The 26,210-nt window shown below is 47.5% G+C and overlaps 1 protein-coding gene across 3 annotated transcripts in view; it reads left to right on the top strand.

Annotated features, from left to right (window-relative positions):
* Positions 1-26,210, top strand: part of ABTB3 (ankyrin repeat and BTB domain containing 3) — a 320,752-nt gene that overhangs the window by 281,733 nt on the left and 12,809 nt on the right. For 2 of the 3 annotated variants that reach the window (XM_039877866.1, XM_039877864.1), the window contains 10 exons: positions 605-770; positions 2,778-2,867; positions 4,771-4,872; positions 6,724-6,817; positions 6,934-7,069; positions 7,772-7,992; positions 9,460-9,638; positions 17,070-17,175; positions 22,052-22,154; positions 24,263-24,344. In XM_039877866.1, the coding sequence (XP_039733800.1) occupies positions 605-770; positions 2,778-2,867; positions 4,771-4,872; positions 6,724-6,817; positions 6,934-7,069; positions 7,772-7,992; positions 9,460-9,638; positions 17,070-17,175; positions 22,052-22,154; positions 24,263-24,344 (1,279 nt within the window). The remainder of the gene's footprint in view (positions 1-604; positions 771-2,777; positions 2,868-4,770; positions 4,873-6,723; positions 6,818-6,933; positions 7,070-7,771; positions 7,993-9,459; positions 9,639-17,069; positions 17,176-22,051; positions 22,155-24,262; positions 24,345-26,210) is intronic. The other variant, XM_039877865.1, reaches the window with a different exon arrangement.

Below are 26,210 nucleotides of genomic sequence, written 5' to 3'. Positions count from 1 at the left end.
TAACATCTCCATGTGCTGTGTGTCACCTGGCACTGGACTACAGAGACACACTAGACAAGCTCTCTTCTCTCTGAAGTTCTCAGCCTGGAGAGGAAGTCAGACAAGGAGAGAGGCAAATAGTTTGCGCCGTGATAGGGGGACAGGGCGACACAGTAAGACACCCATTCCGGCTCTCCACAGACTGCCTCGGTTCACATCCCTGCTCCACCACTTGCTGTCTGTGTGGCCTTGAGCAAGTCCCTTATCTGTGCCTGTATCCCCATGGTTAAAAGTGGGGTAATGATAGTACTTACCTCTTGGGATTGTGTGAAGATTAAACGAATTAATTCATGTCAAGAGTATAGCCTAGCCCCTGGTAAACATTCAGTAAATAATAGCCATCATCATACTTAGCTCAGTATGCTGTGGGAGCACAAAGGAGAGACAGCAACCCTTATAAATGACAAAGGATCAAAACGTCCCTATTTTAACTGGAGTCTAAGAAGAAGCAGTTGACATCAAAAGCAAATGCATAGTCTCCTGGTGCTTCCTAACTCTCGTGGCCTTCCGGGACGAGTCCCTGGGGAAGCGGCTGCACCCAGCTGACCATCTCCTCCTTCCTTAGGGCTGACGACTGCTTCTTCGCTTCCCGGAAGCTGGACGCAGTGGCCATCGAAGCCAAGTTTAAGCAGGACCTGGGTTTCCGGATGCTGAACTGTGGGCGAACAGACCTGGTGAAGCAAGCAGTGTCCCTCCTGGGGCCCGATGGGATCAACACTATGAGCGAACAGGTACAGCGTCCTCAGAGTATCTGAAAAGGCTCCTTCTCCTTCACCATCTCAGCCCCATGGTGTGATGGAAACAGCAGGCACTGGACAGAGGCTCCCCCTACTGGTGATTTAGGGTGTTTTTGTTTTTTGGGTTTTTTTAATATCTTATAAAAATACCCTTATTCATCTTTACAGAAGTGGCACATGATCATTGCAGCTGAAATGGAAAATAGAGAAAAAATAGGCCTATTCCAGAAGGGAAATAATGCCATCACCCAGATAACCATTATTTATATTTAGTATGTGTCCTTCAAGTTCTTTTTCCAGCATGGTTAAAATTAGTTCTCTGCCAGCCTGTCTGCTACTGCCAACACAAGTCCAGGCACATATTCACCAAACTTTCAGAATATGTTTAAGATACACCAACGTCTGGGTGACCCTAGGAGGCACCTCAGAGACAGGCAGCTGTCCCGCAAGCCCCTGACACTGAGGTACAGTGAGAGCCTGGTGGATGTTCTAATCAGGGAGATGCCCTCTGTGAGTGAAGATGTCAACGAGAGAGAAAACAAAAGCAGTTTTCAATGTGAGGCACAGGGAAGAGACAGCAGCTGGTAATTTTCTTGAGCAACACCAAGGAGCCCTAACACACACACACACACACACACACACACACAGTTTATTTTATTTTTTAAAAACAAGGATTCGTTACACTTGGGTTTTTTTTTCAATATTTTATATAAAGGTACTTTGTAATATCATGGAATATTTTTAATCGCTTTTAATAGCTACTTAAAATGCTCCTGTTATTTTTTCCGTTAACCGTGCCTCAGTTGTTGGATATTTAGTTTGTTTCTAATTACTTATATCAATAATGCTGAGCTACATAAACTTACGCAAGTCTTCGTTCAAATCTGTGTTTATTTCACTAGGGAGATTCTTAAAAATAGAAATAGTGGCTCAGACACAAAAACCTTAACAAAAGTTAAGGTTTTTTTTAACTCAAATTACTTTCTCAGAGACTTTGTTCCCTATACACAACCTCCAACTAAATATATTCCCTATTTTCTTATCTTTTACCTGTTTTTCATTGGAGCTTTACCGTCTTTCTTTTTTACTTAAAAGACTTCTTTACATTTTAGTCATATAACCCTTTATTATAATGGACAAATAGGTCTCAATATATGGCTTACCTTTTAATTTTGCTTGTAATGTTTTTAATTTTATCTCCTTAATGCTGTAATGGTTTTCCTTAGTGATTTCTTTTATGTCTAGAAGTCTTTTGTGGTTTTAATTTTTTCTCTATATCTTTAATCAAACTAAAAATGTTTTTTGGTGTATGGTATGCGATCGAGCTCTTGAACATTCTCCCAAATGGCTGCCTTCGCAACGCTGTTTATTGAAAATTCCATCCCTTCCTTCTGTTGGTTGTGGTACTTTGTAATAAGCAGGAGTCATGGGAAAACATGGAATTTCTGAAAGCGATTCCTTATTCGCTTGCCTTTTGCTTATAAATGATAACGTCAAACCAGGTGTCAGTGATGGAGGGATGGGGGGATATGCTCGGAGGCATCCAATTTTCCTTGACACTGTCCGGCAGCTGATATAGAGTAAAGATGACACTTGTTATATTGCAAAAGAGAAAATGTCAAGGAAACCATTTTTGTCAGTTAGATGGCTTAGGGGCTGGTGTTGCAGAATCCAGAAAGTTCCTAAGAGCTGTAAGTTGAAAGCAGCCAGTTATTTTAGCCAATACTCTTAGATCTGTTGCACCCTAAGACAGACTAATGAAAATCTTCCAAAAGTAAATGCAAAAAAAGGCAATTTATGCTCCCTTCTTGCCTCCATTTTGGTTTTCAAAATATGAAGGATCGTGGTCGCATGCGTCCTAGGGCTATTTATTTGTTTAATGCTGGCTTTGGACGACAAGCATAGCCTTCTACACAGAAGTAAGATTGTCCTTTTGTTGTCATCAAGTGACACAGTCACCTTGTAAACCTTCTTCATTCTCTGGTTTTTAACTCACCGCAGGGCATGACCCCCCTGATGTACGCCTGCGTCCGTGGGGACGAGGCGATGGTTCAGATGCTGCTGGATGCCGGAGCTGACCTGAATGTGGAGGTGAGGGTGCAGAGGGCTGCAGGGCCCCTCTGCCTGGCAGTCCCCAAGGGAAGGCGAGCAAAGAGAGGGGGCTTTTTACTCCAGAGAGCCACCGCCGAGAGTGCTCAGTCCAGCAAATCGGTCAGACCAACTGATGGAGTTCCTCCATCCCAAGGCCCCAGCCCAACCAAACTCCAGTTTGCTACCAGTATGTACATTTCACTTAAAAACAACCAACCACTCTACAAGGAAGACCAGCTTCTCCTTAGCTCAACTGTACCGAGTTTCTGATTCTTACTGCTGATCCATTCCTTCTGGGTTCAGAGCAGAAAGAACTCTCCTGAGCCATCAGCCCCTTTCCTCTGCCTAATGCAAAGCTGCCCCCTGTCCCCTGGGCTGTTCCCTCCCCCACCAAATCCTGATTGGCTCACCTGGTTGGCTGAGTTTGAGCCCCAGGACCTAAAGCTAATCACAAAGCTTTCTTGAGGCAGTGTGGTAGAGTGGAAAGCACGTCCCCACAGGCTCTAGAGTTTGACACTGGGGTTCAAATTCTGAAACTGCCACATTTTAGTAACTTGCTTTTGTGCTTAGGCAAGTAGTTTAAACTGTCCGAGCCTCAGTGTCCCCATCTGCAAAGTAAGAGAATAATCACACCCATCTCAGAGAGTTGTTGGAAGAAATCAATACAGAGACTACCTGGCATAAGTTTGGGACTCCATTAATATTGGTTCCCCCACATACACACCAAGGGTTGTAATAGTTGAAATCACACTTTTTGCCATATTCTATGCTGTCTTAAGACCCACAATCTCCAGCAGCCAGATATTGGCATCCTTGGAGGCTGGAAAGATCGGCATACTGCAACCCTAACTCAGGACCTTGGAAAACCTTTTTAGTTCAAAATTAGATGTTCTTATAGTTTTATTACTGTGGATTTATTTGTTTTTTGGTTTTTTAGGGGTTTTTTGTTTGTTTGTTTGTTTAAGTGAGTTTTATATTCATCTGAGGAAAGCAGACAATAGACATAGTTTTGGATCCAGAACCATTGTGGATCTTACAAGTTTCAGGTATTGGAGATTTTTTTCCCCTGTTATGAAGCCCCAGGCACCGTGCAGACCTAGCTCAAGGCCTTCCCCCAGCGGGTGATGAGTGAACTCAACTACTCTGAATTAAATAGGCGTCGTGATTATTTATTTGGCCCCAGGAATGTTTGGAAGAAAAGCCGCGTGTGGGTGCCAGTCCTGCAGGACCCCAACCTTCAGCTGCCCTGCCGCCTCTCTCTTGGCCTGGGGCGTTTTGAGGCCCCCATATCAAAAGACCAATATCAGATTGCTCATTCGTGGTGCGTCCAGGGTAGGCTTTTATTCCTCATTTCCAGTAGCATGAGGGTCCTCGTCAACCAGGAAGCCAGCAGAAAAGTGAAATGAGGACAGTGTGGGGTCAGCCGTGACCAGATGGTGACATTCCTCCATCAGATGGGTGATGATCTTCCCTGTCTCGAAAGCTTGAAGCAGCCCTCCCCTGGCCTGGGGTTTGCCACCGCTGAGAATTCCTCCTGAACGTGTGGGTGTAATTAACGTTAGTGGCATCTCACGCTATCCGACATCTTGTCATTCTCAGAACCACCGCCCTTCCTTAAGCAGAAAGAGGAGGCAGGCAGGTGAGCTGGCATATTGTAGCCGCCATCACCGCTTCTCCAGGGCACCATAGAGGTGGTCCGAAGTCATCCATTTACTTCCCTTCAGATGAGAAGCAAAGGAATCCTTATTCTTCGCTGCCCCGCACCACCACCATGTCCCAAGGCACCTTCCAAGATGTCCTTCTGTACGCCTGTAGCCCACATGCCCAGCCACAGACAGGTCGGATTTGCTAGTCTAAGTATTATGAAGGTCACATATTGAAAATAACTTCAATTTGTTTATAGGTTGTCAGTACTCCTCATAAATATCCATCCGTCCACCCTGAGACCCGCCATTGGACGGCTCTGACTTTTGCTGTGTTGCATGGACATATTCCTGTAGTTCAGGTATTAACATATTTCCCTATCCACATCTGACCTTTAATTTTACCTCTTCCATTATGCAAATCTCTACCCCTCCCAGCATGCATATTCGCTAAGAGATTCATATTGGTTAATTGCAAATAAATATAGCATATTCATATCACATGAATGAAAATACCATGTATAATGATCTGTATGTCCTGGCTTTAACCAATATGAAATTATCATGTACCCACATGCAGCCTCACACACAGGGTGACCAACCTACAGAATTATTACTGGTTGCTCGGGGGTGGGGCCTGAGCTGTGGTTTTGCGGACTGGTTCATTGTATTTGTCGTAACATGAATATAAAACTTGGCTGATGTGAGACCTTAGAACTTCCCCTTAGGTGTGACCCCAGTGTTTGTGTAGAGTCTAGTGGTTTCCAAGCAGTGGAAAGAAGCATCCAAGTCACCAAGGCAACATTTCCTAAAGACTCTTGCTTGGATCCCAGTTCTTGAGAATGTTCTCATCCGAGGTCCTTTGGGCATATAAATGTGTATTGCTTGCACCTTTTCTGGCTGTTATAGAGTTGGTGTTCCATAAATAGCCATCCAGTACATTCTAGATCTTAAACGTGGTCTTCACTTCACCAGAAAAGAGAGATCAGCATCCAGGTCTGTGACCACACCTGAGCCCCCAGTGAGTGCCGAGCTTCGGGTCATCGAGAACTCACATCCTCTTATGTGGTCCAGGCCTCTGAGGATTATGCAGAGCAGGGAACAGTGTTACAGGGACCACCGGGCAATGCTGGAATCCTTGGTTGTTTCCTAGGTCATGGGAATTCTGAAGACAGATCCACAGTCATGTTTCAAGAAGCTGAATGTGTGATGTGTCACAGTGAGACCTGGCTTCTGTCTGTAGAACATCCTGCCCAGTCCATTCCTTGTGGAAGAATCTAAGAAGGGGTTGGAGGGTGGCCGGGCAGACACAGATGCCATCCCTTAGCATGCAGTGGCATCCCCAGCCTTTTAATCAGGAATCAGAGCATTGGGCAGCCAAGCAAACCAAACAGAAGTCAGACCACCTCTCTGCTGCAGGTGCACACGTCATGGAATGCCAAGTAGGCAGCCCCCTCCTGGCTGTGCCTTCAGGGAGCCCCGGATGGGTAATAAAGAAATCAGATCTGCCCCCATTTCACATCTGTGACAGCACATTCACTGTGAGTGAGGATCTGGCATGGACAGAATCTCAATTTTTAAGAAGCCCAGATACACAGAATGGAGTCCTATAAAGCAAAATTTCTACAGGCTCACTCTGCCACTTTATTCATTGATCCTAGTGGCTGGGAAACTCAGCATTTGCTGAACTGTTCTCAGAGCTATTTGGAGTGTTCTAGAAGGGATTCTTGCCCTGGTTGGCCCAGCTGCTCCCCAAAGTCCTTCAGAACGCCTGATTCTGTGGTCCTGAGATACCACGCTAATGCTCTCCGACCCGAATAGGGAGTCTTCCAGCACTCGGGTGCCATGGCCTCTAGCTCAGTGCTTCTAGAACGTTAACATACATGCAGATCTCCTGGAGGTCTTGTCAAAATGCAGACTCTCAATCAGTGGGTCTGGGGTGGGGCCTGAGAGCTAGCATGCCCAGTGAGCTCCCAGGTAACGCTGACAGTGCTGGTCCGTGGACCACGCTTTGTGTAGCCGCAGGCTCTAGAAGATGCGAGAGGCTCTCGGTTCACCGTCAAGGTGCCATGGCTCTCCCCCCGTGCACGTGGTCACTGACCCGGAGGGGGAGCAGGGACATTAGAATTACTCCGATTTCCACCACCCTTTTTCGGACACCTCCTCACTGTGTACATCCTTTAAACGTCTCAATGGCCGCTCTTCCTCCACAGCTCCTCCTGGATGCTGGGGCCAAGGTGGAAGGCTCCGTGGAGCATGGCGAGGAGAACTATTCTGAAACACCCCTCCAGCTCGCAGCCGCCGTGGGTAAGAGCTACCGACCATCGCCCTGGCCAAGGGACCCCGGCACCCTGGCCCTCGATGTGTCTGTGACTGTATCTCTGCTTTGTTCGCTTATAAAACCCCCTTCTCTGGGCTTGCAGGCAATTTTGAGCTGGTTAGTTTGCTGTTGGAGCGTGGTGCGGACCCCCTGATAGGAACCATGTACAGGAATGGAATTTCTACAAGCCCCCAGGGTGATATGAACTCTTTCAGCCAGGCTGCCGCCCACGGACACAGGTAGGCTAGGATGGGCCGGAGCCACAAGGTCCCAAGTGGTGCTTGTTAAAAATGCAGATTCCCAGGCCTACCCCAGACCCGCTACATCTCTGGATGTGGGGCCCAGAGGCAGTCCAGGCCCCAGCCTGGCCCGAGTGGCCTTAACTGCCAGCTTTCCGCGAGAGCCCACTTCACACAGCAACACAGCCACTCCGACTGGCTCGTTGTGTCCTCTCTTGGCCAGCACTCACCTCACAGGGACTTCACACTTAGCCATCATTGGTCGTACTACATCCTGTCTCTGAAGTGACATGAGAAGAATCCATTTAAAAAATAATAAAAACCCCTCATGTTTGGTTACTTCCCGTCTACCATTCCTTCAAGATCGACACCATCAGGTTTTTACTACACATAACCCCAAGTACGGCCAGTTCCCTGTTGGGGGAGCACAGGCCGACGGTTAAAAGGCCAGAGCTCCAGAGCCTCCCAGATATTTGAGGAACACACTTAGCTCCCACTTGTCCTTGAGGAGACTCGGCCAGTTGTGCCCCCGCCATCTCCTCCATCCCCAAAACACAGTGCCTGCGGTCAGGGCTGTGAAACCACCATCCCGGAGCTGTTCCCATCATTCCCTTGTCCCCAGCGACTTGTCCCCAACTTCCCCCGCCCCGGCGAAGCCCTTCCATCTCTGAGTGTCTTCCTCTCTGGGTTTATGATTGACAGGAATGTGTTCCGCAAACTGCTTGCTCAGCCAGAGAAGGAGAAGAGTGACATCCTGTCCCTGGAGGAGATTCTGGCTGAGGGGACAGACCTGGCGGAGACAGCCCCGCCCCCCCTGTGCGCCACCCGCAACAGCAAAGCCAAACTGAGAGCCCTGAAAGAGGCCATGTATCACAGCGCTGAGCATGGCTACGTGGATGTCACAATTGATATCAGGAGCATAGGTCAGTCTGGGCACCGTCTGCCGCTGGGCACGACACCCCTGCCCGGCTGTAGGTCTCTCTCTCCCTCTCTCCTACACACACGCACACGCACACGCACACGCGCACACCACGTGGGCCCACAGAACGTCTCATTTACTGGTTGAAGCACTTCCAGGCTAAGACACCCACACCGTCCCCAATGACAGCAGTATCCTGCCAGCCCCAAAGACCCGTCCTCAGGTCACCTTTCCATGATTCCCAGACTCTGGACCCCAGGAAGTCAGGAATTCGAATCACCTGGGAGCTTGTGTGAATACAGATTGCCAGGCCCTACACCCAGAGGCTCTGCTGCCGAGGGTCTGGACGGACAAAGGCCGGAATCTTTACGTTTAACAACCATCCCAGGTGGTTCCCAGCGGTTGGGGAATCGCTGCTCAGAGCACCCAAATGCCTGAAGCTGTGGCGAGGTTCGCCCACTCAGCTTCCGGGGGCAAAGCCACTCCCAGGAAATGTTCAGGGTGGCTCCTCCTCGATGGAGCTAGCTCAGAGCCACCTCTTCTGAGCGTGTGGGGACCAGGCTAGCCCGGCCTTCATTAGTGGCATTAGCCCCCACGTGGGAACAGCAGGACCTAGCCTCGCTCTTAAACACAGAGGGGCAGCATGTCGAGGTAGACTGAGTGCCTGAGAAGGGGTCTCCTGACGCCGTTCTGGAAATGGGCCTCTCTCGGAGTGACTGTTGAGTATGTGGGACGTTTATGCCAGTGTCCCGAGAGCCTGTTTAGCATGACAGTGCAACTTGAGGCTGAATGGTCGGCTTGTTATACACAGTAGTGAGATGCGTGTGTTGTCTGCCTCACCACGAGAAGGGAGAAGCAGCTGCTGGAGAGGTTTCAATTAAAGCAGGAAGACCTGACGAAGTGACTGCAGATGGAAAGATGGTTTCAGCAGCAGCAATAGCCTCCCCGTCTCCTTATTCAGATATAAATATTGGTCCCAGGCAGCACGATCGATGGTGAAGCCCACCCGTGGGTGTCACCGGCTCTCAGCTCTCACCTGGGCACGGATGTGCCGTCCAGTCCTGGGCAAGACTCCGCCCTTGCCTGAGCTCCTCCGTGCCCAGAAAGCAGAGGGGGCTGTAGACAAATGAAGTCAGCACTCTGAAGTGTGTAATAGGTATAAGTCATGGTAATTCCAATATCCCACACCATAATTATACGTTGTAAAATGCAGCCCCTAATAACATGAGTAGCATGCGGAAATGGACACCCATAGTTAGGGGGAATTGAATTATGACCTTTAATTTCAACTTCTGCAAGTCTTTAGGGAAAAAAACCAACACTGGCTCTATTCATCACGAGTCTGTCTCTTGGTCTCATAATTTGCTAATGTTCTGGAGAAAGGCCAAGTTCTACAGAAAAACATGCCTTCTCTTCCGGTTGTTTTCTGCCTTGCCCTCTCCTCCCCGCCCCACCCCCACCCCACCCTCAGGTGTCCCGTGGACCCTGCACACGTGGCTGGAGTCTTTGCGGATTGCCTTCCAGCAGCACCGCAGGCCTCTCATCCAGTGCCTGTTAAAGGAATTTAAGACCATCCAGGAGGAAGAGTACACGGAGGAGCTCGTCACCCAGGGCCTGCCCCTGATGTTTGAGATCTTGAAAGCGAGCAAGGTATGAGGGGTTTGATACCATCGTGAGCAATGGCAAAGAACAAGGCTGGAGTTCAAAATCTTGGTGGTCCCTTAGCCAGATCCCTGAGGTCACGGCCTGCTGGCTAAAGCTGCTCGGGCAGTCATTGGGCAGGGGGCACATGTTTTGTTCCAAAGCACTTGGGACAAAGTAGAAAGATAACGTCTAACCCAGGGAACTTGCACGAAAACTGGGGAGATAATTAATATTCAACAGCCCTGACAGCAGCAGCCGGGGGCCGGGAAGAAGGGAGGGGCCTTTGCCAGGACGTGTGGGCTCCGGCCCGCTCCCCAGCAGCTGTTCTGATCATGGAAGGTGAGGGAGCCAGAGAGGGAGCAGCGATAGCTCCCTGTAGGAAGGGGCAGTCTGAGAAGAAGGGCGCATTCAAGAGTCCCCTTTGCTCTGATTTGGGGTTCAGTGGTGAACTCTACTGGTGAAATGTGACATTGCACATCACGTCTACCTGGCATAAGGAAAAAAAGGTGAGAAATTGCCCGGGGCTGTAGTGTGAGGTCAGGCGTTCCCCAGGCATGGGTCCCATTCCTGTGGCCAGCTCCTGTGGGTTTATTTTGCTTTTCCTTTCCCAGGTACTTGAGATAGAAGCTTAGACTATTGATTTGAAACGTTTCCTTTTTTCCGATTTATGCATTTGATACAATATCCTTCTCAACTCGACTCTAGCGGTGTCCCACAGATTCGATTGTTTTAGTTTCATTTAGTTCTGTGTACTTTTTATTTCCCTTGAAACTTCCTTTTTGACTTATAGATTCTTTAAAACTGTGTTATTTCATTTCCAAGTGTTTGGAGATTTTTCTGTTATCTGTTATTGATTTCTAGTTTGATTCCATTATGGCCAGAGAACACATTCTATATTATTTCAATCCTTTTAAATTTTTGAGATTTTTTTTTTTTTTTGTATGGTCTGTCTTGATGTAGGTTCCACGGGCACTGGAAAAGATGTGCTTTCTGCCCTCGCTGAGTGGCGTGTTCTGTAATCGTCGATAAGATCCTCTTGGCTGATGCTGTCGTTGAGTTCTAGATCCTATAGATTTTCCGTCTAGTTACTATATCAGTTGAGAGAGGGGTGTTACAAGTCTCCAACTATAATTGTGGATTTGTCCGTTTCCCCTTTGGTTCCATCAGTTTTTGATTGACATGTTTTTCAGCTCTGTTGTTTGGTGTCTTAACCTTTTTGTCATTATGCAATGCCCCTCTCTGCTTCTGCTAATTTTCTCTGCTCTGAAGTCTCCTTAATCTAATATTAATGTAGCCACTCCTGCTTTCCTTTGATTAATGTTTGATATTTTTTTCCATCCTTTTACTTTCAACTTGCCTACATCATTATATTTGAAGTTAGTTTCTCGTAAGAGGCATGTAGTTGGGCTTTTCATCCACTCTGCCAATCTCTTTTAATTGGAACATTTAGACCATTTATATTTTATTCAATTATTGATACTTGAGGGCTTAAGTCTGCCATCTTATTTTCTGTTTTCCGTGTGGTCTCTCTGTCTTTTGTTTCTCTTCTTTTTCCTGCCTTTCTGTGGACTACTCGAACATTTTTTAATTCCATTTTCATTTATCTGTGTTGTTTTTTAGTGTATCTCATTGTATAGCTCTTTTGGTGGTTGATTATTACATTATATATACATAATATCGAAGTCTACTGCTGTCATCTTTTTACCAGTTCAAATGAAGTATAGAAACTTTACTTCCCGTTACCAAATGAAGTATAGAAACTTTACTTCCCGTTACGTTCTTTTACCTTCTCTCATTTATGACAGAACTGTCTTTCAATAGTTCATCTATATACATTTAGAGCCACATCAGATTGCTGTTATAATTTTTGTGTCAACCATCAAACATAATTAGGAAACACAAGAAGAAACAGAAAACCTGTTAGATTTGCCCGTATTTTTGCCAACCATGTTCTTTCTTCCTTCCTGATGTTCCAAAGTTCCCTCTTCTGTCCTTTCTTTTCTGTTTAGAGAACTTCCTTTTGCCATTCCTTTATGGTCGGTCTCCTGGTGACAGATGCTCTTAGTTTCCCTTCATGTGAGACTATCCGATTTCCCTTTTATTCCTAAAGGATGTTTTCACTGGTTATTATTTACTTCATATTTTCTTAAATCATCGTACCTTATATTACTTACTACCACAAATAGAAAGCCCTCATCACTTGCCGCGAATAGAAGGTGCATATCAAAATAAATGGGTGATGATTTAAAAGCGCTTTAAGTTCATGGTGTGTTCAATTGCATCTTGTACATAACTCCAGCGGGGTGTGTGATAGATGGGGGGGCTTCGCACTGACCTCGTGGAATCCCTCTGGGGCTGTACAACCTTTCCACGTCCTCTACCTTGTCCTCTACCTTTTCCAGGCGTGCTCCAGCAGAGGGGGGCTCGTAGGTGGCTCACAGGTCAGCCCAGCATATCCCATCTGTAGGGACGAATCGCTGTTGAGAGGGATCAAGACAAAGAACTCGCTGCCAGTGACCCTGGAAAGTAGCGGTAATCCCACATCCTCTCGGGTCCGAGATGCAGCTTTGTTTCACCTTTTTGTATTTCTCAGTTTGAAATGTGTCTTTAGAATGGACGTATCTATTTATTACAGTGAGTTTTTTCTCTTCCTAAAAGCTGCCAGTAATTCTATGACATTTTAGAATCTTGGAAAATAGAGATTAATTTTAATTATGGGAGATGGCTTGTTTGGGGGGGTTCGAAAATGGTCAAATATTAACATTTCCCATTGGTTTGACCTCATGGTATATTATGATGCATTATCTTTTCTAACCCTTACAACAACCTCATGAAGCAGGTGTTCTTAAACCATTTTGGAAGACAACATTCATTAACCGGGTGCCGTGTGCTCAGCCTGGCCAGACTTCCACGACCTCCCCGCTCCAGCACCCCGCCAGCCCACACCTCCCTCCGCCCCCCAGGTCGGAGCTTGCCTGCAGAGCCTGCCCCGCTGCCCCTGAGAGATGAGGCTGGTGGCCCCCGTGACTTAAAAGCACTGTGCTTAAATGTGCTGCTCAGAGAACAGGGGCTCTGTCCCAGCCACTCCCCCTCAGCCTCCGGCCCCACCACCCCTGCTGCCCAAATGGAGTGAGCCTCAAGTTTGGTTCATTACACTCTGCTGTCTTCAGGTTTGGGTCCAGACCTAACTGAACCCACAGGGTCACCCTGTTCACTGCCCCAAACTGACCTTCTAACCCAATAGGCCTCACTCACTAGAGCTGTTAACTGATACTGATTACAGCCCCCCTCACACTCAGAGGAGCCCTCCCCAAGTCCCGATTTGTTTTGGGTGCTGGGCAACCAGAGCGAATTATACCAACAGTCCCGCCACCTGGAGGAAGCGTGCTGGGAAAGGCACAGAGCAGACACCTTGACGGACACAGCTGAATTTAAAGGCACAGTAGGGAGTTTTCTCGTAGGGCTCCGGTCTCTGAAAGAGAAGCAACCAGAAAGGCTACATCTATTTGGATGTGTCACCATCATCCTTCACACTGTGTCCGGCGCTCAGGGCTAACCAGTGCCTGGCACTTAGTAGATGCTCAATAAATAGTAGAAAATATAATTAACAAATGAATGGATGCATGGTTTAGTGCGTGGGGAAAGGTTCATATTCACAAAACTTTTAGGGCGGGGGGTGAATGAATGAAGGTCAGGGAACTGCCGATGTCCACTTTAACCCTCCATCCTTCCTCTTTCTCTATCGAACTTCCAGTGCTTTCATAATTATCCTATTTCCTCATTGGGCAGATTTTAAATAATAGACTTTATTTTTTAGAAAAGTTTTAGATTTACAGAAAAATTTCAAAGATAGCACAGAAAGTACCCATAAGACCCTTCACCCACTTTCTCCTATTATTAACATCTTACATTCCTGTGGAATATTTGTTATAATTCGTGAACCAACCGATACATTATTGTTAGCTAAATTCCATACTTTATTCTCGTTTCCTTTGTTGTCATCGAATGTCTTTTTCTGCTCCAGGATCCCATCCAGGACGTTAGAGCACATTTGGTTGTCATGCTTCCTCAGGTTCCTCTTGGCTGAGACGGTTTCTCGGGCTTTCTTTGTCTTTGATGACCTTGACAGTTCTGGGGAGTACTAATCAGGAGTTTTGTAAGATGCCCTCTAGTGGAATATGTGATGTTTTTCCTCATGATTAGACTGGGCCTGTGGTTTGAGGGACTAAGACCACAAAGCTAAAGAGCCATTCTCATCACTGCGCATCAAGGGTACGTTACATTATATCAGTATGAATTCGCGCTGTTGATGGTGACCTGATCACCTGGCTGAGGTAGGTTTGTCAGGTTTCTCCACCGTGAGCTCACTCTTTCCCTCCCCTTCTTTCCAGCCTGCACGCTTTGAAATCAAGTCACTGTGTGCAGCCCTCACTTGGGAGTGAGCAGTTATGCATCTCCCAGATAATGGTTGAGTATCTGAGGATTGCCCATTTGGGAGCAGACATGGCCAGCCCTTGTCTTTACCTTCTCAGGTGACATACTAAAGTTAAAAAGTGAGGTTGAGCCACGAGTCCCTGGAGAGGAGGGTTCTTGCCCTGCCCGCTTTAACTGCCCTGGGTACAGCTCCTTTCACAGTGCAGGACACCTTTTGGATGCTTCATAAGTACCTGTTAAAACAACCACCACTTCCAAAAAAATAAATAAATAAAAATAAAGCCCTACAGAGGAGTCCACTGGCTGCTCAGGCCCCTCTCAGAGGCCACCAAGCCCAAGAAATGGATTTTCTTTCCTTCTTCCTGAGTGGATAACACAGGAGCTGACTCATCAGCCAGGTGCACAAGACAGACCCTGGTCCACGTGAGACCAGCGCCATCTGTCACACCGTGTGCACAGAGGACCGTGCGGAGTAGAGGCCTCGGCATTTTGTGTGATCCGCACGTACCTCGCTGAGCGCCCACATTGTGTCTGGTGCTCTGCAGTCACAGGGATGACGAAATGGGGTGCATCTGAGGCAGACTCGACGCGAGTCGCACTAGTGTTCTGTTGCTGCGGTAACAAATCGCCACAACTTAGAGGCCGAAGACGACGCCTGTGATCTCGTGGTTCTCATGGGTCAGAAGTCCGGGCACTGTTCTCACAAGGCCAAAATCAAGGTGTCAGCAGGGCTGGGATCCTTTCTGGAGGCTCTGGGGCCAACTCTCCCCACAAGCTCATTCAGGTTTGGGCAGCATTCAGTCCCTTGCGGTTATAGGACTGAAGTCCCATTTCCCTGCGGGCTGTCAGCCGGGTGTCCCGTTTTGTTGCTAGCGTTACCGTCTGCTTTCCCTCTGAAGCTCGCTATGTGGCTCTCTCTCCGTCTTGCAGCTACAGCACGCCAAGTCCTCGAGCTTCCAATCCCTCTGACTTCCTCTCCTGCATCATTTCTTTTTCTGATTTTTTTTTCAATGACAGTTGTCTAAACAATATTAGTTTCAGGTGGTCAGCGTCCCTCGTCTCTTGTGAATTCTTCTTCCGCCTCTCATTTGAAGGGCCCATGTGATTACATTGGGCCTACCCAGATAATCCAGGAGAATCACCCTCTTTAAGGTCAACTAATAAGTAACTTCAGTTACTCCTGCAGAGTCCCCTTTGTCCTGTAAGGGAATATATTCACGGGTGGGATTTCTCATGATACAGTCCCAGGGATTAGGGCATAATTCTGCCTCCCACGCAGTGCTTCTCAGGCATTCATGTACGTGGGAGTCACCTGCAGAGGTGTTACGGTGGATGCTGATTCCGTGGGCCTCGGATAGGAATCTGCATTCCTGTGCTCTCCCAGGTGATACTGCTGCCGCTGCAGGTCCATGGAACACATTTGAGCAGCAAAGCTGTAGACCAGAGGAAACGAATTTACAGCCCCCAGTCCAGGTCAAACCCAAGACAGAATTTCAGTACCTGAAACCGGTGGTTCCCAAACCTAAGGGAGCATCAGAATCACCAGGAAACTTGTGAAAATTCAGATTCCCGGGCCCCACCCCCAGCATTTCTGAATCAGGAGGTCTGGGACAGGACTTGAGGATCAGCATTTCTTAACAGGCTCCCAGGGGATGCTGATGCTGCTGGTACGGTGACCACACTTTGAGAACCACTGCAGGAAGCCAGGAGACAGGCAGTCCCCTTGGCGTGTCAAGTGAGAGGAGCATTTAACACCTTTTGTTCATAAAGGCATCATCTTTGAAAGCAGAGTCCCTTTTCCATCCAGTATGGTTGCATTTCCTTAGGCACTTCTGTGGGTCTCGTCTGAAGTGACGTGGTGACTTTTGGGACCTCATTCACTTTAATCAAAGGGTTGGATTTTCTTTTCATGTACTGAGCTGTATCCTTCTGCTTTGGGAGCACAAAGGAGTAGATTCATGAATAGCTTGAACCACTGACATCATGAGTTGTCTCAAACCCATCTTTTAAAATAAAATAAAATAAAAAATTTTTTTTTACAAAGGCAACACTTGTTTGTTGTAGAAAATATAGATAAAAAAGAAAACATAATTCCACCTGAGGTAGCTACTTTATTCTCCCAGAACTTTTTCTATAAATACCTGTGAATCCAAATATGTGTATGGAGGGTTTTATTTCCAAAAACACATGCCACAAACTGTGTTGTAACCTACTTTTTAAAATATATTGTAAATGTCTAGCTAACCCTCCTTTTTAGCCCCAAGTTTCAACTCCCTTCACCCAATAAAGAGCATCCAAACACTGTGATTCGTGGCTTCCCTCCTGCTCACCCGTGGTTGGAGGGAGATTCATCAACAGCAACGGGCCCCATGGGGAAGAGGCAAAAACGTGAAGAACGGGGCTCAATCAGAAACAGGCTCCTGTGTCCCCAAGCAGTCACGGGCAGCTGTAGTTTTGCGTGGCAGAACTGTTTTCCTCACTTTTTTGGAGAAAGTGATTCGGCTGAGCACTCCTGATCCGGAAATGCCTCAGCACCAGAATCGAATTCACGAGAAAGCTCAATCAGGATCATTTGTGTGTACTAATGGCCACACGGTCACAGGATCAAAAGGGCTTCCTGCTAGCATCTTCGGGATAATTAGCTGCTTCCAGAAGTTTGGAGTATCGCCAAAAGTTATGTTTAGGGTAAAAACTTATTTTCCATTCAATGAGTTACAAAGCCTGCTCTCCAATAAGTAGGAAATGATTAGGGCAAGAGAGAAGGATGTAATTACAAGTTAATCTTTCACCGATGAGCCCACTAGAAATGGACAAACAGAGCCAGCAACTCCAGGGCCTGCCAGGGCAGACTGGATGTGTGATGTCCAGGGAAATTTTTCTTGGAACCTGTGGTAAGCTTGTGGGCTCCTCTCGCACCGGGAGGTGGGGACATGTTCCTGGCAACAGCTTAGATGAGGTCGCGCCCGGCCCCTAGTGAGGTGCGCTGTCCTTTCTTTTCTGCAGAACGAAGTGATCAGCCAGCAGCTGTGTGTCATCTTCACTCACTGCTACGGGCCCTACCCCATCCCCAAGCTCACCGAGATCAAACGGAAACAGACCTCGCGCCTGGGTGAGTGCTTCACCAGTCTTGTCCATCGGTGGCAGTCGGAGGACAGGGAGGAAGCAGGTGCCGTAGAAGAAGGGTGGGGAATGTTCCAGGGCAAACAAGACAGATACAGGAGTCAAGCCGGCGACGATCAGGATGTCACCTTGATTAAGTGATAAAACTGGAGAATATACCTTAGGAGGATGGATAAGGGGACTCACCAACACCTCCTTCCTCTAACTGAGGGACTTTCTCCCACAGTCACAGGCAGTGACTGCAAGTAGGCCTCCCCAGCCCTGCAGGCAAGTAGATTCCAAAAGGAGGCTAAGCTGCGCATGGCAGCTCTCCCGCCAAATTCTCCTCTCTAAGAAATCCTTCTTCTTCCCTGAGGAGGACCCAGCAGAGGACAGCGACTGGCCAGCACTGTTCCTCTAATGGAGCCTTTCTGCAGGGGATTAGAAGGATGAGAAAACAAGTAACACACACACACGCGCATACACACACACACACACACACACACACACACACACACACACACACACGGCAACTTACCTGCTGAGGAGATTGGCAGCAATAATTACTTTGTATTCTTCTTGGACATTTGCGTTGAGCCAGGCACTTGACCTGCCCTATCTCAAGTAATCCTCAGGCCACCCCAGGAGGCAGCGCTGTAATCATCCTCTGTCATGTCTGACAAAAGGGAGGCTCTGCAGCAGGGGCCTGGACCCGGGTCCTCCTGGACCCATAATTCTATGGTTCTGCGGTCCCAGCTTCTGGGCTTTTCCAGAAGAAACCTTTCCATCGGGCACTGATTTTGTTTGGAGGATCCTGGGGCTGCTGGGCACCATTGATCAGCCCTGAAAAAAGGCAAAAAAATACTCTGCTGCCTTGAAACCCGAAACATGAGCCTTATGTTGCAGGGGCCTGTCTCCGTGCTGCCTGAGGAGTTATAAAATATTAAAGATAAAGGATTCCTTTTCTGATGAAAGTTGGAGAACTTTCCTACTTCCTAGTTCCTTGTCCTATAAAGACTAGGAAACATTTGAGCAGTGGAAGCATCTAAAAATTCTACTCCTTAATAAAACCACTACTTTTGCAACTTATGAGCTAGTTTAAATGAACGACAAGTCTGAATTCGTGGAACCGTTTTCAAATATTTTTGTTCCCGTCATGAATAACTGGTTACTATAAATGACACAGCTTTTTACTAAGTGAAAAACTTAGCATCTGAGTCAAAGGTTGTCTGTTTTTCTTTACACCCATTCCTGTGGGCAAACCAGGATGTACCAAAACCACGAGTATTTCCACTTTGTGGAAAACAGGTGTTAATTCAAATAATATTATACGTGCAACAAATAAGACCAGTCAAGTTAATAGACATCAGAGATTGAAGGTTATATTCCCACGACATAGCAATAATCTCTGACAGCAAATATTTGCAAGGGGTATTTGAGTGGCACAGTGTAAAATCTGCTTTTCTGTAGCTGTAGGAAAGGAAAGAACATTTTTTTTTTCCTCCCGAACTTTCTTTCATCAGCAACTTTAAGGCCTAGTTTTTTTTGCCAAGCCTTGGAATTCCAAGGGTTAGAACAAGAGAAGAAAGGCAAGCCTGAGAGGCTCAAAGTTCACAATATGAAAGAAAGGGCAGAGTATGTAATTATTAATAAATAGAATATGGAACACGTAGTGTTTTGCATCTTCTGTATAGCATATCAAGCTAGGATAACTAAAGTTTGTCCAGTAGTTGTTCTTTAGGGAGCTGCTTTAAAGGAAAGATAAGAATGATCAATGACAAGGGTCCCACACTGCCATCTCTATAGGGCCAGGCGGGTTGTATAAATGAATGAAACGGGCTCAGTGTAAAACAATAGAGAATGGCAGGGACTATAGCAAACTGGTGAGCGCTTGCCTGATTTGTTTGTGGTACATTATCCTCTTGCCATCCCAGTGAATTCTGGGAGAGAATGGTGAGAGAGAGAGAGAGGTCGCTAAAGGGAGGAAAAACTAGCAATCTGGGGAGCAGGCCGGGGGGCTGGTTGAAGGTGGACAGTGGGAGTGAGAGAGAGTGAGCAGAGGGAGGCGGGTTGTTGAGGGGAGGGAGAAAGTCATTCTGAACTCTTAACAGTCTTTAAAGCCAGGGGAGGAGTGAGATTTAGTCAACCCTGAGGCCTTTCCCTGTAGCCTCCCTTCCCTTTACCTAGATAGTTCTAGAAATTTGAGTTGTCATGTTGTTTTGTTTTGTTTTGTTTTTAATAAAAAATTTTAAAGATAGTGGGATTACGGATGACTTTGACTTTTTTTAATGCTTTTTTGGCGTGTTTTAAATTAAAACTTCATTATGGGATGAGGCGTGGGAGCTGTGTGTGCTGCAGAGAACTATGAGTGCAGGACCAGCAAGACCACTATCTGAAGCAGCACAGGGAGCGAGGGGCCATCTCACCTTCGAGGGCTAAGTGAGGACAATCAGCCAGGAAGGCCAGCTCTGGGTCCGAGTTGCAGCAGGGTCTGAGCTAACATGGTGCCGGGCCAGGGTCCAAGTTGCAGTCTGACAGGGTGGGCTCAAAAGCTGGGGGGTCACGGCCCCCGTGATCCAGGGGGGTTGGCCCCTGTCCTCAGTGGTGGAGAAGAACCTAAACCCAGCCATTGGAAGTGGCTGGAGTTTCATTTCGGGACAGACCTTTAACCCCTGGGGAAGGCCCTGTCGACAACAAGGAGGTCCCCAAGCTAAGAAGGAGCCTGATGGCCTCAGCAGACCCCAAGGACAAGACTCTGAAGCAAGGGTCAAGGCATTCTTTCATTCATTCAAAAAGTACTAATTGAGCATCTATTATAACAGTCATATTTATTTAGGGATAGTATGTCAGCCAATTTACTAAATGCTTTACATAAATTAATTCATTTAATGCTCATTGCAACTCTACGATGTAGGTATGTAATACGTATTACCATTTCCATTTTACGGAAGGGAAGCTGAGGCGCAAAGTGGTTCAATAACTTGCCCAAGGTCACACAGCTGAGATTTCTGGCTTCAGAGCCCACACTCTTACTATATAGTCTACTTTCCTTCTATGCTAGACACAGAGGAAAGGATATGAAAATGACAGGCAAGGCTCTGCCCTCCCAGAGCACGTGGGCCAGAGAGAGAGGTAGACAAAGCGTGGGTACACTGTAGGGATGAGGCTACACCAGAGCCAGTACCAGCACTAGGAGAGCACAGCTAGAGGATGCTGGGTTAGCCTGGGATGGGCGGGGAAATCGGGCATGGCTAAGAGTGTGTCTGCGCTGCAGCTTGAAGACCACGTGGGGGTATGCCAGGTTTGGAAGGGCTTGCAAGAGTGTTCTAGGTAGAAGGAACAGCACATGCAGAGGCCCAGAGGTGACAAAGCACGTAGTACCAATGGAGAACTGAGAGCAGCCACATGTGGCCCAGGCACACATACAGTTTGACAGGGGAATGTGACTAGGGAGAAGCCGGAGGAGGCAGCAGGTGCCCCTCACAAGGAGCCCTGTTAAGAAGTTTAGACTCTATCCTGGGGGTGCTAGGGAGCTATTGAAAGGCTGATAGCAGAGGAGGGGTGTGATCAGGTCTGTTTTTAGGAAGGATGACTCTGCGGTGAGGTGGACCTTTGGATTGAGGGGACTGAGATTAGAGGCAGAGACCCACAGAGGCTCCTCCAAGTCCCCAGACAAGAGATGATGTAGCTCAAGTGACATCAGTGGCAAAGGGGGTGGAGAGAAGAGGGGGACTCGAGAAACACGGAGGAGGAAGAAAGGACAGTGTGCGTGGTGGACGAGATCTGGGTGAACCCAGGAGAGGAGGGTGTCCTGTTGCCTTTGGACCCCTGGCTTGGTCAACTGATAGATGGTGGTGCCAGCTACAGGGACAAGAGGCACTGGGCAAGGAACGGTTTGTTCTTTTTCACATGATCTAGGAATTTGGTAGGTCCTCAGACTCAGGAACTTGAGTAATCTTCAATTTAGAGACTCATTAAGGTCCGCCCTGAACTGGCGGGATAGGTGACCTAACGGGCAGCCCCACCAGAGGTCAGAGCCATATTGCCCTCTTGCCTAGGTTGGGATGGATTTAGAAACTGAGCAAGGTGGAGCCTAGTAGGGATAGGAGTGGGCAGGGGGGTGTGGATGGGTGTTCTCAACAAGGCAGAAATGCTGAGCAGGGGACAGAGTAGCATCTTCAGCAGCCCCATGTCTAAATGGCTAAAATGACAGGCAAATTGGAAGATCCTAGTGCTGATCAGAATGTCTGCGTTCAAATCCTGGCTTCTCCACCTGCCACCATAACTTCTCTGTGTCTCAGTTGTCTCGATTAAACACCTGACAGCGGTCCCTGTCTCCCAGAACTGAATGAGCTTACATGTGTCTGTGCCAGCTTGCATGGTGCCTGGCACATCGTAAGTGCTCAGTAAGTACTAGTTATATCTTTGTTATTATTGGAGATGAGGGCAGGGGGAGGGGGATATAGCTCATTTTTCACTGACCCAGGGAAAGGGCTTGGATTTCAGATTACCTGGAACACAGTGGCAAAGGGACAGCTTTTCTCAACCAATTCCATCAGGCAGGGAGGACACTGAGCCCAAGAATGACAGATGAAAGTGGGGTGGGTACATTCTTAGAAGCAAGGAGGACAGGTGTTTACCTTTCGCACCTGAAAGTCATCTGAATTCAGGCTATGGGTGAGTCTTCTATGGGGAAATGTTACTTTTAATCACAAATAAACTATGAAGAGTTCCTATGAAAAACTGAATTTTAGCAAGTCGAGTGTTCCTTTGATTGATTCTGGCTCCTGTGGGGTCACTGTCTCTTAGTGGCACTTTCCAAAAGAGGAATCCAAACTTCACCTTTCTCTTTGCTAAAGCTACCTTTTTTCCCTGTCTGACTCTAGACCCTCATTTTCTCAACAATAAAGAAATGTCTGATGTCACCTTTCTGGTAGAAGGAAGACCGTTTTATGCTCACCGAGTGCTGTTATTTACAGCCTCTCCAAGGTAAGTATCATCACTTGGGAAAGCAGCTGAGTTATGAGTGAGGCTGTTGCTATTACTATTCTCTGAAGTTCAATTTTGGTGGTATCGTCACTAGACTGGCAGATTATCTTCTCAAAATCAAGGATTCCAGAATATAAGGCATTTGTACATCATGTTCATAGCCACATTATTCACAGTAGCCGAAAGGTAGAAGCAGCCCAAGTGTCCATCAGCGGATGAATGAGTCAGTGCAATGTGGTCTACACATACATTATTCAGCCTTGAAAAGAAAGGCAATTCTGGTACATGCTACAACATGAATGAACCTTGGGGACGTTACTCAAAGTGAAACGAGCCAGTCACAAAAAGACAAATTCTGTATGATTCCGTTTATATGAATAGACAGATTCATAGAGGCAGAAAGTAGAATGGTGGTTGCCAGGGACTATGGGGAGTGGGGAATGGAGGCAGGGAGGATGGGGGAGGCGACCAGGGCGAGCAGAGGGTAAGGAATGGGGATTTATTGATTAATGGGCACAGAGTCAGTTCTAAAGATTGGTTGCACAACATTGTGAATATACTTAACGTTAAACTTAAAAATAGTTTAGGATGGTGAACTTTATGTTATGCTTTTTGCTTATAAGAAGAGAAAATATAAAATACAGGGCAGCCAGCAGCGTCAACGGCAGCACTTTTGTGTGACTTTGACGAGGTGCCCGTTCTTCTAGACAGATAGAGCACTTGGGAGGCGGAGCTCGGTGAGTTCACAGACTGGATCTTAGCTCTCTCAGCCAGGTGCCTGGTGCCGCGCACAACGCGAAACCTCACACGCGGCAGACATGACAGGCCTGCTGTCCAAATGCCGGGGAACTGTGGTGTGAGCCACTGAAATACACAGGTCCTGAGCCACACTTTCCCTTAACTGCGGAATTGACAGCAGCGTAACACCCTCCTGCCAGCCCGGCCACTGCCCTTTCTCTTTTCGATTTGGGACGAGATGGTGGTTGACCCTTTAGAACTATGTGATGCAAGGACCTGAATAGGATCAGGGAAGCTGGGCAAAGGAGAGAATGATGCCGAAATGAGGAAGAGGCAGGTGACCGGGGCGAGCGGAGGCTGAGGGCACTGGGAACTCAGGAGCGGAATCCACGTCCAGGAAGTTTGCTAAGGAATGAGTGTGATCAGCACTCCCTGGATCCTAAAAGCATCCTGGCATCTACAGTACCCACCCGTGCCAACAAACTACAAACCCTAGATGTCTGCTTTGCCACCGCAAGAATAATACACTGTCCCTTGCACAGTTCCCAGTTGCAACACTGTAGAAAAACCAGACCAGTATTATGTCGATGTTAATTTCTCAGTTTTGACAAAAGTCCTACGGCTGTGTGGGATGTTAGCACTGGGGGACGGTGTGGGGAGGGTAAACGAGAACTCTCTGTAGTATCTTTGAAACTTTTCTGTAAATCTATAATTATTTTAAAATTAAAGGTTTAATTTTAAAAAAACCCCAGAGAGCTTATTCCCAAGTGTATTGAATATCAATGTGTTCCAATGATAGGGTCTCTACCCTCAAGGAGCATACAGTTTAGTCAGTGGCAGGAAGGTGCATTTGAAACCCCAGACAGAAGGTCGGCCATAGGCATATTATTAGGTAATCAACATGATTAATTACCTACGATGTATCACGTCCAGACTGACCTTGGCTCTGAGGATGCAGCAGAGACAGAAACGGCAGACGTCCCCGCCCTCCTGGAGCAAAAGTCGTGTGGGTGGAGGGCAGACAGGATCAGAGAGAGAGGTGGGCACCAGAGGAAGGCGTGAAGCCTGAGCTCGGGAAAGACTCCCCGAAGGAGACGGCCTTTGCGACGGGCCCCACGAGGCGGAAGGGTTTAAAAGGCATTCGTTCTTTTCTAATCACCTGCTTGGAAAAGAAAGTTGCTTTTTTTTTTTTAACTTGAGTGTTAACTTCAAATTGGATTATGGAATCACACCAAGAGGAAGAATTAAACGGAGAAACCTACAGATATGTCACTGTCGTATGCCACGCAGGGGCGATAAAAGAGCCGAGCTTCTTGCTAGCCGTGGATGCGTTTGTGAGCCTTGTTCTCTGTTTTTGTGTTCTTGTTCAGGTTCAAAGCGCTTCTTTCCAGCAAACCCACAAACGACAGCACCTGTATAGAGATCGGTTATGTGAAGTACCCCATCTTTCAGGTGAGTTCCTGCAGGGGCCCAAAACACCGCGGTAGTGGGCACAGGGCACAGGTGGTTCCCTTCGGTCCTTGGCCTGCAAATTAGCCACTGCGACACATCGTAAGTCCCCGGCAGTCTGGGCCCCCCTCCTCACACCGCCCTTCCCATTTACCATCTAGTCATTCCTACAGTATTACTTGAGCACCTACTATGTGCCTGACACTGTGCCGATTGTGGGGACACAGGATAAAGAACAATCCTCTCCTGGGGACTCACAGTCCAGAAAGGATAACTCTGAGTAATTACTTAATTATAGTATAATGTGGGGTGTGAGGGAGAGAGAGGGGTGAGCCAATGTGCTGTGGCAGCTCAGACCAGGGAAATGGCAGAAGGCTTCCTGGATGAGGTGTTAGCTGAACTACTGAAGGCTGAGGAGAAATCTATGAGTCATAGGAAAGATTCGGGCTTAAGAAAGTGGGGACAGGTGTGAAGTCCCAGAACTGTGCTTGAGTTTAGCGTGATCAGGAATCCAGTGTCATCTCAACATTGATCCGAACCTAACATAAACCTAACGTAAGTAGAAAAGGAAGGTCTCTTTGTCAAAGGCCAGATGACGTGACGATGTCTGTTTCCATTCGGGCGAAGCCTATGCTGCTGACGATGGGTGCTGGTTTATGTGGCGTCTCTGAGGGGGCACCACAGCTTTCTTCCCTTTTCCACCTGCCTTCATGCCTGATTCATAAGTCCTGCCCCACAAGGTCAATTTTGCAGCTAATAGCAATTCACCACTCCACCCCACCCCCCCCGACCGCTTTGCAGCCCTGTGTCTAGAGCTCAGAGTCTCATCCAGAGCAGGAAGCCTGGTGGCCTGCAGAGGAGGGCGTGGTCCCTCAGTATCATCCTCCCACCAGCCATGCTTGCTAAGCCAACGCGGGTGTCCTGGGGATGGAGTTCATAGGATTCGGAACAGAACCTTGTTTCCCGTGGTTCAGTTCCAGAAAGGCAGCCCTGGAAAGAGTATACACATGGGTAAGACTCAGGCCAGCCCTCAACTGACTCACGTTCTGGGAGGGTTGATGAGACAGCTCAGAGATAAGCAGGAGGCAAGGCTGGCCTTGACTGAAGTCATGAGTGGAGGTCCTGATCTAGACCTTGAAGAACAGAACAGCAGCCCAAGACTTAAATGCTGCATTTCCTTGTTTAAACAGCTGTGTTCCCGTTTCAAATCAGTGTCCCTCATGTGACCTTGCACAAATCACGCAATCTTTTTCGGAGCCTAAGTTTCCTCATCTAGTGGATGAGAGAGAGAATGTGTTCCAGGGGGAGCAACATCATAAACAAAGGCACAAAAGTGGGAAGTCATGGGGTATGATTGAGGGAAAGTGATTATCAGTCCGTCAGCTGGGTTTTAAGGTATATTGGAGACTGAAAAGACACATTGGGACCACACAGTATGAGCCAAGTGGGGAGAAGGCAGACCAGGTGCTGGTTCTTCCCTCCACCATTGACCCAAGTACCCCAGATCCTGCTGTTCTGCAGGCTGCCAGAAAAACGCCATGCCCTCGCACTAGCCTCTAAAGCCTGTTGAGGGGCCTGTATTTCCACCATTAGAGATGCACTCCTTTGGTTATGTTGAAACGTCAAACTGATCTTTCCCAAATAACCCGGGGCAAGACACTCATTTCTCCGAGCCTCATTTTCTCCATTTTTAACAAGTCGATGATCATCACCTCTGTGCCGCTGGTTCCTACAGAGATTAGCAAGTAGGACAACGTGAGGAAACACCCGACTTGGCATCTGGGGCTTCACAGTGATTTTTAAGTGGGTTGTTTTTCTAAGCCGTAACTGATTAACCACCACCCTGCTAAGCACATGATCCTGGAGAAC

This window comes from Pteropus medius, unplaced genomic scaffold, assembly GCF_902729225.1.
Source record: "Pteropus medius unplaced genomic scaffold, Ma_sr-lr_union100, whole genome shotgun sequence".
NCBI lineage: Eukaryota > Metazoa > Chordata > Mammalia > Chiroptera > Pteropodidae > Pteropus > Pteropus medius.
Note: the sequence above shows the minus strand (reverse complement) of the source record. Positions and strands in the feature narration are given on the sequence as shown.